The sequence below is a fragment of the Aythya marila genome (genome assembly GCF_965140915.1).
Source record: "Aythya marila genome assembly, chromosome: 4".
Taxonomy (NCBI): Eukaryota; Metazoa; Chordata; class Aves; order Anseriformes; family Anatidae; genus Aythya; species Aythya marila.
In genome coordinates, this window is record NC_139045.1 from 63,431,816 (window position 1) to 63,445,693 (window position 13,878).

Consider the following 13,878-nt stretch of genomic DNA (forward strand, 5'->3'; position numbering starts at 1 on the left):
TCAAACATATTTTGGTATTTAAAGTTTAAATCAGTCAGTGCTCTTATTCTGAATGCCAGTGTATAGCTGTATTGACAGCAGAGCGGCTGTGATAAAAGGGTCACCTTGAAAGCCATGAGGTTTGTTCAATCTGAAATGTCATCAGAGAAGAAAAAAAAATCTTATCTTGGATGTGAAACACAAACAAAGGTGTGATAGCACACATGTAGACATAAAAGTACTGAAATGAAAGGCAGTGTCAGTATTATCAAATGAAATATGCATTTATAGAAGCTTTGTGTGATGCTTTAACTTCTCCACTTAGAGGGGGGATGTAAGAATTTCTAATGCTCATGGCTTGCCACAGAGACATTCTTTTAGTACAGTTTGAGAAAGTGTTTGGAGCTTGCTTGTGTGGAAAAAAAAATCTCTTTATACTAGAAAAATTTATCATGTTAAAAAGAAACCAATAAACCCATGTTGCTGAATATGTAATTTAATAAGTAGTAGATTTCAAAGTTTAATTTTCAAAGGATCTTTTATTCTATAAACTAGAAGCCTTTACAGTCATTCCAGCAGGTAAGCATCTTTTGATATTGCCAAATAGTTCCTGCATTAGAAACAAAGGGTACTTGCACAGAAATAACCTTTAGTTTTCCTCAGTATGTAATAAAAGGCTTGGTTTAAAAGCTGTAAGGCTTTGGGGGAACAACAGTAGATTTAAATCTGCTGCCCTAAGAGTGGCTAAATATTCCAAACATGAGTTACAATTCTGATCAGGGATAACTCATACTAACCTGGAGATATATTTATTATGTAATAAGTAGCATAAATTTGTCTCAGCTGAAGATTTTCTGAGGCATCTCTGGCCCCATCCTTTGCCCTGTTGTGCCGCTCCATTTCTGTGGAAAACCATCCATCCAACACAAGTAGCCCTATGGGTAGCATCTCAGCCTCCCAGCTGCCAGCAATCAGAGCTTGCCATATTAATGAGGAGTGCCATTTCTTTAATTTATGTGGGCTGTGAACCAAGCAGCAGGAGTTCTGATTTACCATTCCTTTTCTATTTAGTGATGGAAAAAGCTACTCCCTACACTTGAGAAAGGAGTAATTTCAACTACTGCTACTAAATCAAGGAGGTTAAAGAATGGGAAGTTTAAGGGTTTCACGTGAGAATTTCTCTTTTGGTTGCCTTTCAGTGAACAAACTGAATTTTGGAGTTAAGGAAAAAAAATTATCTGGGTGCACTTTCACTAAATTTTTTGCAGGGTAATAAACATGTCCCTTGATTATAGTAATGAAAGTATAATTCAACGCATTTGGGATTAATACCTGTTTTATGTTTTGTTCAAATGCTCCTCTCTTTAAAGTGCAGCATAGAATAAATGTAGCTTTTAACAGTTCTGTTACAGAAGTGATTTTCATTCTTTATAATTAATGGAAGCTGTAAAGAAAAATGATCCTCTCGTATTCTTAAGGTAACTGTTGGATAAAGGAACTGCTGGAGATGACATTTGGAGTTCTTAGCAGCAGGAAAACTTAACAAACTTCCTCCCTTTAACAATAGATTTTACAAATTTTCTTAATTGAAGCTTTCAAAAAGTGAACATTTTGACACTTGAGAGCACTCCTCTTACCTGAACTAGTGTGTTTTCCTGAGTGATAGTTAATTACTTGCTGATGGCTCACAACTCAAAGACTTAAGAAATTTGCTGCTGAAAAAATTGCATCCATGTGGTTTAGAGCTCAATTAAAAGACTGATTTATTCAAATGTTGTGTAAATGATGTAGGCACATTATTCAGAGTAATGTGGAGTAGATACAGAAAGCCTAGTAAAAAATACTGAAGGTAGAAGGCTAAATAAACAGCACTAGGTAACTTTCAGGGGAAAGTAAAAATAGGTCAGAAGTACAAATCCATATACAAGAATTATATCAAAAGTAGTTTGATGGTTTGTGTTTGCCAGTTAGCAGCTGATTCCTTTGGATCTCCAGATGTTATTTGTCCTACTCTAGAAAATTCACTTTTTTGAGAAACATTCAATTTTTCTGAAAACAGCTGGCTTTTTTGACTGGGAGGTGTTTCCTGTCCAGTCATCAAAGTAGCTGCTAAGTATTTTTCAAAATTACTATTAAATTATACTGTATTACTCATCTTCTTGTATCCTCTGTAATGTCTACCTAGAGGAAGGCTTTAATGAGAGGAAGCTTTTAGTTCTCCTGTGCCATTGATGTTCTTCCACTCAGTTGAAAAAATAAATCATAACTCTAACGCAGTTAAACTTTTGAGGTCACAAAAACACATAAACCGCTATAAAGTGTTAGACTACAACTTTGTTTGGATTGCTGTCATGCGGTGCTAGTAGCGGATGTTTCGAGGGAAACCTGTGAACAGGGTATGTCTTCCTCCAGAGTACATCCAATGCAGCTTCTGTCATGTCATTCTGCTGGTTATGGAGTTCTTGGGGCAGAGGTTGAATGTGGACCACCATATTTGGGTGCCAGCAATTGACTGTCTTCTGTCAAGTTGTTACTCATAGTGAAAGGTCATCTTCAGGCTATTTGTTTTCTTTTTCTGTTTGGTAACAATCAGGTACTGTGATTTGCTATATCTGTTTTGGCTATTCAGCCAAAATATCTGTGTTTGTAATACTCTGCATTCTGGAGCTGCAGCCAAATTCTTTAATCACTGTCATTTGAGACCCAGTGTCCTAAAAACTTCAATAGTTTCCAGAAATCATAAACAGTGAAGACTTAGTCTGTTTCCCATCTTAAACAAGGGGGGGAAAAGAAAGAGACACTCTTCTGTCCAAGTTTCTCCGAAAATTTGGTCCAATATTCTTACTCTTGGGAACCTTCAAGATGAATGCAGCTATACAATGACATAATTGTGCATGGCTACTATGATTAATTTGTTTGTTAAAAGATTTCATGAGGAAAGCCTGACATGCCACACTGAGTTTTCAAGACTGTTTTAGCTTGCATAGTTTCACAACCAGCAGCATTTTGTGCTAATGTGTTGTCATCTTGAATTCATGACAGGGAAATCATGCCTGGTGTCTCTGTATTTTTTTTAAGTAGATTACTATAGAAGTAATCAGCCTCAACTAGATAGGGATTTTTTTTTTCTTTTTTTTTTCTGTTTTTAGTCCTTTCATAGTGTTATGAATGCCTGAACATTTCACTTACCTAAGACTGATCACTTGTGAGTCTTTATTTCAGGTATTTCCATGATATTGCCATCTGTATAGTGGATGAAAATGTAAGGGGCATTTCTCTGCTTCTATTAAAGTAGGAACTCCCTTTTTAAAGATCATTGTTTTTAATAAGTTGATATTAACAGAAGTAATTTTTAATCACCATCTGATTATTATAATGATACTGAGAATAATTATAAAATGAATTATTTCATAAAGTCTCTTAGTCATAGCTAAATAAAGAAATTTTTTCTTCACTTTCAAACAGAATAGAAAGCCAGGCTATAATTAAGGTTCTGATATGATAAAGTGAGTCTGGAAATATAGCAGATGTTTAAAAGACTATTCACATGTAGTTAAAGGTTGAGTGTATTTTTGAATTGTATTTTGTTCTTTAGTAGCTACACAGAATAATAATGGTGAAGTGAAAAAAAAATATTGCTAGTGCTACAGTAGAAATGTAATATTGATGTTCAGTTTTCAGATGTTTCATGATAACTACTGCACCTAGCTCTGGTCTGGGCTATCCACCACAAAAAGAAGAAAAAAAAAAAAGGAAAAGAAAAAGGAAAAAAAAAAAAAAAAAAAAAAGGAAAGAAAAACACATGCACAGATCAAAAAAATAACTCCACCAAACCGAAAGTGTTTCCAAAACACCAAAAAGATTATGTACTAATTGAATTTGTAAATCAATTAGCAGAATGGCCTGTTTCTGGGCTGCTGATTCTATTAGAATTAAAAATCAAATACTGGTTCTACAAAAAAACCTACTGCTTAATAGAAATTGAGACTAAGACAATTTGATCATCTAGCCTGCTTTCATGTGTATTAACAGCCACTGCATTTCATTCAGTCTCTAAAAACTCTAGAAATGTGTGCTGTAGAACAGGAAAATCAATTTGATAAAAATGTTCAAGATCCAATTAGCAGCAACTAATTGATAAGAAAGAGATGTCTTCAGTTAATACTAAAACATAAACCCACAGAAGAGAGAGAGAAGGAAACAGTAAAAATAAAAAAGGTAAAGATACTCTACTCAAATGCTGAAAATGAGGTTGACTTGGGCCTATACAAACTAGTTAGGATCTCCTTACTGATGAAGAAATATTGATATATTTTAAAGTCCTTGTCACCATGGTGCAATAATATTCATATTTGGGGACGGTGCAGTGAAGTGTACCTCGTATTGAGCATATTTAGGTAGCTTTGTATTGGGAATATATGAATCTAATAAACTGTAACACCAAGTAGTCCAGTTGATTCATTTTGGTAACTGCCCCTATGTCCTGGTTTCAGTTAGAACAGAGTTAATTCTCATCCTAATCCAAAACATAGCACCCTACCAGCTACTAGGAGGGAAATTAACTCCGTCCTAGATGAAACCAGGACAATCTAGCATGAAAAAACCATTTTTTTTTAGTACTTGATTGGTCTTGTACAGTTCCAGACTACATTACTTACAGATTGCTTTCCTTTAATTTTCAACAGATCCTTGTACTGAATGGTATTTCAAGAAGTGCATCACTTTTACATACAGTTTTTTTCTACCTATTTCTACTACCTTTCTACTACCTATTTTCTACTACCTTTGCAGACTTGAGACTTCATTTAAGACTGAACAATTTTCAGAAACAATGTGGATAAGAGATGAGTATAAAATGGTATAGATGAGGATGAGCAGGACTGCAAAAGAATTTTAATGCAAGATGGAAAAAATTTTAGATGCTGTTAGATTTTACTTTGATGTTATGGAGTTGGTGGAATGAAGTAAAAAGAGATGATAAAATTGAGTAACTGACAAGGAAGATGATCAAAGAACTGGTATTTGAACTCATGAAGTAGAATGTAGTGGTAAAGCACACCAGATAGAAGGAAATAAGGATAATTTAAGCAGGGTGAGATAATAATTTGCATATAGTTAAAACATTTATGGATGAACTAACAGATAGTGGACATTTTGCACTGGAAGACCAAGCACAATTCAGAGGTGAATGCAGAGCATAAATGATGCAGAGATTAGAGTGAAAACTGTATTCTGCTCTTGGCTTTCAGTTCTAGGTTGCAGTGAAAAAGATTATGCTGTCAAAGCTGACTGAGTTCAGGGGATGTGTGGGGATTTGTGGTAAGGGGAAAAGGAAAAATTATGAAAAACTGAAAATATTACTCAGGCTTCCAAGAAAACAGCTGTATTTAAAAGGAAGTATCATACCTCCTGTAAAGGATGATATCTTGACAGTACTGAACTTACTGGGGTACTCAATTATGTAATAAGTATTTTGCCTTCATTAAACAATTTTGCAGAGAAAAATGGTTCAGTCAGTAAATGAGTGCTCATAAAATTGTCCTTGAGAATACTGCTTTATGGAACCAAAAATTATAAGAAAATGCATTAATTATTGTTCAAGAGAAGGAGAATTTCACTGAACAAGAAGTGATCAGATGGTTCAGATACGGGTATTCTTATGTCTTTTACATTACAAAATTATGTGGAATATCTACTTTTAATGTAATTACCTAGGCAACTGTAGAAAGAATATTCTGTAGTTTCTTTATTAGCTGATAGCCTTGCTATGTGAACCACTTTAATGTGAATTACTGAGAATTGAGAATTAACATATTAACTAATGACGTTACTGCAGAGGATATGAGGTACTTCTGTTGTACACCATTGTTTGGTTAATTTATTTACTCTAAAGTGATGTTGGCTAAACCAAAGGCCACTTATTAAATGCAAAAGCCTTTTCCACACAATATTGTATTAAAACTATAATGTTAATACCTATAATGTATTAGTTACTATATTATCAGGTTTTGCCAGGTTCTGTATTTTTTGTTTTCTAATTTGGTTCTATAATGTACGCTTCTGGTTTGCCATAGGCTGACTTAGCTTTAAATGTCCTATGTTCAAGTGGTCCTTAATCTAAGGCAGAAGAGACCAAGCTCTTCAGATGGTACAAATTAATGTGGTTAACTAACTATATTGTTTTATACAAGCCAAGTGCCTGCTTTGCTTAATTCAGTAGTACATGAGATCAACAGTTCTGCGGAGAGCTGCAGACAGACAAGAGAGTCTGCAGCATGAAGCTATGACTCAGTACACACATATCACACATTCTGCTCCCAATTCTCTTAACGGGATTAGCTAGGCAATACAGTTGTCCCATCTGAATACATAACACTGTTATTTTGTGGGGTATTATTCCACCACATAGAATGTACAAGATTACACAGCATCTCTTTAAAGATCAATATATTTTAGAAAATTCTTGTTCTATCTGTTGACCTATAGACATGGAAAACATTCACAGTTCATATTGGGTGCCTCACTAGCAGTTCTACAGTACGTACTTTCCAGCATTTTCATTTGTTTGTTTGCATTTTTGTGTTTTGGTAGCTAAGGTCTGAACACAAACAGACTTTTGAGGTCTCAGTGAAGAATACTAGGTTGCTCTGCCAGCTTGCTTTCTTGCAGGAACTTTGTCTGACTTTCATTCCTCCCCACCATAGCTGTCCTCTAGAGTTGTCTTCTTGCACTTGAATTGCACATACTGAAATCTTTCACTGAGATGGTACTCTATTTCCCAACCCTATTAGGATGTATCAGTCTTCTCCACCTACATACCTTGCCTTGCAGTCAACTTGATCTTGTGTAGAGCTGGCAGACATTTTTTAGCAAAACAGAACATTGTTGAAAAGTACTTGCCTGATTTGTCAAAGCATTTCATTTTGAAGATTTTTTTCTTTCAGAGAACGGGGCAGAAAAGTCTGGGAGCTCACAGTTTTTAGGATTTCCAGGCCCTCCTGTTAGAAAGGTACTTGGCTGCATTTCGAGCTGCAGGGCTACAAAGCCTAGGGCTCACAAGATGCCAAATACTGCCTGAATACATGGAGCTGTGTCCTGAGCCTGTGTTGAAAGATGAGCAGGGGGCTCAGGGTGTTCCTTTCTCATCATTAGTTCTTAGGATGCAAAGACTCTATTGACTTTAGAGGCAGTTGATTAATATAATAAATCTCCCTCATTTATATGAGGCATTTATTCTCTTAAGTTTCATTGCATAAATCATCTATGACGTTAACTCCTGGATAGGTAATGGATAGAAACAGAATGAGGATCTCAGCATTTTCCTTCATTTTTCATGTTTTTTGTATTCATATTTTTGTAATGAACCAAGTAACTTCTGCTAAGCAGTATTTGTAACTGCTCACTGATCAAAACAGTAACTATATGCACTTATTTTTTCAAAGGAAAATATGCTACTTGTTCAAATCTAAATATATATTTGAAAAAAAAAAAAAAGAAAGAATAGAATAGAATAGAATAGCATAGCATGTATAGCAAGAATAGTATTTCAGTTATATCATTCCAATTTCATGTATAAAAGACTGTTGGGTTCAGATTCTGGATGTTTACCAGCAAGTGACATTGATTCTAAGTGTAACTGGACAAATTATGGAAGGAAATGACTAAAATACAGAGATATAGAGGTTTTGTTGCATGTCAAATTGTGTTGTGTAGGCATAGTCTAGTTTAATTAAGCAGGCCATTGATATACAAGGCCTATAATAAGAGATTTGCAATTTTCAGTGGAGGTAGCATTATAACAGATATAACAGTCTTTCTTTAGTGCCACTGCAGTCTGTTAAGAGCTTCTTCCATTATATTCACTGCAATGCTGAAAATAACAAAGAATTATATAATATAATAAAAAAGAAATGAATCACTATAAGCATTGCAGTCAATGCATTGCCTGTTTAAATTAATGTTCAGAAGCTACCTTGCTGAAAAACTCCTACAGGAAATCGTATTATACATTTTAATTTATGATTAGAGCTAAAATAAAGCTGTTTCACTGAAAAATGCATGGAAAGTATTTCAGTGGAAGTATTAATGCCAGGTTCATTCCCCATGAGAAAGGATATCAGTTGGCTTTTTGATGAAACCATTTCAACCATGTTCAAACACGTATTATGGTTGCAAAATTCATGACAAAATTTTTAAAGACTGTTTCAAAAAAGCACAGTAGATTTATTGGATTGTTTTTAGCTGTAGTTCCCAAGCATCTATTGAACAGAAATATATAGATAATTAATTCATAGGAGAGCTTGCAATGAGACTGGCTATAAGGAATGTTTGGTGAGATGCCATATCATTGTGATGACCCTACTACTCAAAAAGCAAGGTGGAAAATCTTGAGATTTTGTAGGGTCAGTGAGGGAGGATCAAGCCTGTAGCTGCAGACTGTAATAGCATACTCTACAACCTGGGCTGACCTACTCAAAGCATATTGCAGCTTCCTCCAATCCCATGCACCCAGATTTCTTTCTCAAAGAAACCAAGTTAAGAAGGGATCCTTGAGTACACCTCTGCACCTTGAAATGACTGGGGATGGGAGGATCCCTGGGGCTATGAGCTTAGCTGATTTCATGTACCTTTGCTGTTTGTCTAAAGGATTTACATTTTTCTTTCTACTTGCCCTAAGTTCTATTTCATTTCATTCAGCTGAGGAGTGTGTTCTTCTCAATGATGTGGCTCTTGGCAGGTATATGCAACCCCTGCTCTGACTCTTACTAAGATCTCTGCTCTTCCAGGCATATAGCACTATACAGCAATGACCTGGCTTCATTCAGTCATTTGTTTCTAGGCCTGGTCTGTGTTTCAGCTAAACTGCCAATTATTTTTCAGGCTCCTTGATTCTTCCATACAATTCCTCTTAAGTCATTCCTCTACAGAGATTGACTTTCTCTGTTGTGCAATGTTATAGAAATTCATTTCTATGCCATGAGAAAATCTGGAGGTCTGTCTGTGCCACCTTTCCCAATTCCTGATTTACAAAACATTTAAAGCTCAGAGGAGCTGCTAATTTCTTTTTTCTTTTTAGATTTTGCAAAATACTATTTTATTTTACTATTTTTAATTGATTATTTTTGCAATTAGATTGAAGAGCTTTTGTGATAATCATCACTAAAACTTTTTATTAGTCATGCCTAATATGTATCTAGAATTTACATCTGAATTTCAATTTTTTTTTTCTTTTTTTTCTTGGTTTTTACAAATAGTGCCCATGCATTTTTGTTTTCATAACATTTATGCTTTCTGATGTTTCTGTCCTTCTTTTTTTTTTTTTTTTTTTTTTTTTATTGTTATTTCTCTTGCTTGCCTCTGGCTTTTTTCCTCTCTTGTACAATGTGTATTGTTCTAAATGGATCCAGAACAGCATTTTTTATTATATTGACAAGAACAGCAACACCTCTGTAGATTGTCCTACAGCAAAGGCATGACAGAATAAATTACCATAAATAAATCATCTTACATGGTTTCTATGTTTCCAGTCCTTCACTTCTCTCTAAGGAGCAAGTGCTCTGGCAAACCACTGCCTTGTATGGCACTTGTGACCTAAAACAGATACTGACAGAACAGATGTGATCGTTGTTTTGCCTGCCATAGCTTAGGATTCGAACCCAAATACCAAATGTATGACAAAATGGGTACTGGAAGCCACCAAAGATTGATAGAACATATGTTGCTAGAATTTCAATAGTTATACCTCTTCTGCTATTCATTCTGCATTGTCAAAGCGCTGTTGGCAGAGGTCACATTTGTTGGTTAAGAATTAGGTTCTACATGTGGCTTGCAGAAACACATTAAACAGAGGCATGGATGGCCTCATCTCCCCATGTTTCTGTTTTCTATGTATGAAATAGGAGGAAATATTTATTTGCTGTATACTTTTTAAAGTGTAATTTATACTGACTGTCTTTAGGACAGAAAGCTGGGTTTGTTACAGTTGTAGATATATTCTCAGAAGAAGTCACATTAGTTGATAAAGGAGAGTGATGCCTATTAATGTATAATCTAGCCTTTGGCTGCATCACATTGCCTTTCTTTTACACTCGTATTCACAGTCCCTGCATTTGAAAGATATGAAATAGAGGAATATCTGACACTGTGTGTCATTTGCATGTCCTGTTAGATGTTTGCAAATTACTATCTCATACTGCTGATAGAACAGCTTCTGATGCATGTGTTTAAGTGCAATGCCACTGAGCACAAGGGGCTACATGAAGACCCAATGGATGGGCGAGTCTTCAGTGTTGTTTTTATCTTAATTTATGTGTATTTTGGAAGCAGGATTGTTACAGAGACTTTTGAGAGAAGGTGTATCTATTTACATGTTTTTGATTACTAAAGCGCCTAAACCAGAGAAAGGATTGAGATAATAGATGTGTACATCAATCTTGCCTACAGAGCTAAGTGGTAATGCAGAAAATAAGGCATAATAATAAAGGCAGATATGAAGTTCTTGAGGTAGAAATTGGTAGCACCAGAATACTGAAAACCTGACTGAGGTCATGAGGTTTATATTTTTCCAAACTGCTGTGAAAAAATTCTGCAATCATATGTGTGTCTGATGTGCAATATTAACTAAAATAAGTATACAATCAGCAAATGCTTTATTCTATGGAAACAGAAATATTTCTATAGAAATATCCTATTAAAAGGAAGGAAGCCAAAGATAAATTGAGACTTTCAGATACTAGACAGCTACACCCTGGGGGTTACTGTGAGGCCAGCAATATGCCAGTGCTGTACAAAATAGTCCACTGTTTAAGTGGAAGGAAACATGAGTGACAAATGTAGTATTCTGTTGAGCTTGTTATTATGAAGGTCAGAGTCCTTGGCTGATGGGAGAAATAGACCTTGCCAAAAGTGTCAACTAGTAAGGGAATTTGTTAAATAAACACCAATGAAAAGTATGCCTATAGAGAGGCAAATGTTTTGCCTTCTTATTGCTAAAATAAAGTGGGCAACAGCTATTAAAAAATTTGCTTAATCTCTTTGGTCCTGTCTTTCCAATTGTTAATGTCTAAAAGTATTTTGGAATATTTCTTAGTTTTCAGAATTTTGAACTTTTATTAGAAAATGTAATTTTTATTTTTAATAAACAGCTTCTCATGTGGTATTCTCGAAGTTGTATGAATTCTCCATACTCTTACCTGGTTGCTGTCACTGAAAGGATGTAAAACAGTGGTGTGAAAGAGCAAAATGTCACATTCCTCTAAAGCACAGTTTTGACTAATCACATTTTAGTGGCTCAGAAGCCTCTGTGTACACTTGAAAAGAGAACTGTAGAGCAGTGCTAGTCACTGAGTTTTGTAACACGGAGCGTGTTTGTCTCTATTATTGAAGCAGCTATAGGCAGAGGAAGTTTACTAAAATCACCACCTTCTTGAACCCTGTTTCAGGTGGGATTCCATTTGTCCTCACGGGAGAGTTTTTCCAGCAGTCTCAGAGGCCAGCCGCTTTCATGATAGCTGGGACAGTCAACTGGCTCTCCAACTTCGCAGTCGGACTGCTCTTCCCTTTCATTCAGGTACTCAGCATTTTTGATCTCTGATATGCTGTGATACGGTTGATATACTGTGGCATATGATGTTTGAATAGTAATTTTTAGGTAATAATAAAAGTCTTTTCATTGAAGTGAATGAAATTCCCACCATCTTTGTGATGCATTTCAATTGTACTACCCATGTATCTCATTGTTTGAACGTCTTAGAGAAAACTGTCCTGAAAAAAAAACAGTAAATCTCTATATTGTATCAGTGGACAACCCTGTATGGCAAATTCCTCGTGGGAATGCTATAGCAATGTAGTTTGATGGCTATGTCCGGAAGTCACGGTCAATGATGATGATTATCCCTGCCTTCTTCTTCAGCCTTTAGACCACCCATCTTCTGGCTTATCCTATGCTTTGAGAATTCTCGTTAGTTCATTGGGGTATAAATGTTCTCTGCTCCTCCCACTTTTCTTCATGGCTCTCTTCTTTTCAGTCTCTGCTGACAGGCTTCTTTAGCTGGTTCCTTCTAGCTGCAGCCTAGTTTCTGCATGGATGAATTTTCTCCTGTCCCGCCTTCCCCAGGCTCCCATAAGCTTCACTTCTAGTGGATTGCTTCTTTATTTCCTTGGCTGAACAAGCGGAGGATTGAGGACAGTTTCCTTGAGACCTGTCTGACAACTAGTGTTTGTATTTTAACAGCATAAGTTTATTGTCTAAAAAATAAAAATGAATAAAATAAAATTCAAACCTTTACACAGAGCAGCATTTTCCCCCTCTGATTCCTATAAATACCTCATCTTGGTTGATGTGCAATTGGCAAAGGAGGCATCTAGCAGCTTCTCATTCAAAACCACACTGAGGGCCTTTTCCTGATCATGCACTTCTCCCAGGCTCAGGTGGGAGCAGCTTTTCTGTCTCAGGAGCTGAAAGGCAGGTGATCAGTCCCATGAAAAACTTTTTAACGTTTTAAAAAGAGCCATCCAGCTTCACTGTTAACATTTTGTGTGAAACTCAAAACTACGAGAGAAAGTACAGAATTCCTAACTGGTTGCTTAAAATGCATGGAGGAAAATACAAGAGGCAGAAGAAGACCGTAGAAAGGAATGAGTCCTCCAGACTGTCTCCAGAGAGATTTTGGAACATTACACTTCAGATCATTGATGAGTAATGAGATTTGAAAAACAGGCAGGGAGGTGATCCTGCTGTTTGTGCCTTCTTAAAACTGAAAATTGTATGATATATTATCATATGCAATACCATACAACATGTCTTACTCTAAGCCTTTATATATTAATTTTCACTTGAGAGTGGAACTGCTTTTTCTAAGTAGCAGTGTTTGAAAGTAGTATCTGTTAGAGATAATATATGGGAGAACTTGAAGGCATTATAAAGTCTGACCCTTGATCTAAGTTTGACACCATTTCATATTTCTTTAAAAGGAAAATGTCTCCAGTTATTGTGATTACTTGGATCACCTTCAAAAGTTAACATGATTATAAAGGCTGTCATCCTTCCAAACTCTGTACTACTACTAACATTAGCTTCAATTAGACTGCTCAGAGCTATAAGAGTTAAGGGTTTATTTTAATGCTTAGTGAAATCAGCTGCTTTTTCACCAGTTTTATAGCTCAGAGTAAGGACTTGCAAGCTTAGACTTAAAAGTCTGACTTTCAAAAGGTGAGATTTCCAAAATCAAGTAGAGCTGACATAATTCTTTTCCCACTGAGGTCATTAGATCCAAATTCAGCAGATAAACAATTAGACAAATCCTCTGTGTTTTTGAAAACCTGACCTTAGTCATCAGCATCAGCCTGCTTATCCAGCATGTGGATGCTTCTGTGTAGTTTATTAGCTTTTACTCCAAAAAGACAGGGACTGACCTTTGAAGCAGCACAGGAGAATGCCTCCTGCTCCAGATGGCTGGGTACCAATGGTCCCTATGCTTGCCTCCATGGTGGCTGGGATGTCAGCAGGGAACAAAGTCACAAATCTGGGGCAGTATAATCAAAATAATTTTATTTGTGTATTTTTAAATAATATAGAAACACTTAATGAATAATTATTTTTCTCCAAAATTGCAGTTTCTACCTCCTGCTCAAAACCAAGGAGTTACCTGAGCTCCAGCTGTCAGTTGGATCTGAATTTACCCAATTCAGGACTCTTTCATTAGTGTAACCTTCTCTCTTGTTCTCCTAATCCCCCCTAGTAGGTCACCTGTTGGGAATTGTTTAAAAAAGGCTCTCAGTAAATTCAAGTAAAAAGGCAAACTACATTTTCTGTTTCTTTCACATGCATATTAAAGCTTTTTGAGTGTTTTAATATTCATGAATATGAAGTTTGCTGTTGCCTTGGGAAATTTATCATTT

At 35.8% G+C, this 13,878-nt stretch overlaps 1 protein-coding gene across 3 annotated transcripts in view; it reads left to right on the forward strand.

Annotated features, from left to right (window-relative positions):
• The window catches only part of SLC2A9 (solute carrier family 2 member 9), a 127,918-nt gene that overhangs the window by 96,148 nt on the left and 17,892 nt on the right, over window positions 1-13,878 (forward strand). For all 3 annotated transcript variants that reach the window (XR_014317385.1, XM_082759073.1, XM_082759072.1), the window contains one exon: window positions 11,421-11,548. Coding sequence is in view for 2 of the 3 variants with exons in the window: in XM_082759073.1 (XP_082615199.1) it covers window positions 11,421-11,548 (128 nt within the window). In the remaining variant the exon portion in view is untranslated. The remainder of the gene's footprint in view (window positions 1-11,420; window positions 11,549-13,878) is intronic.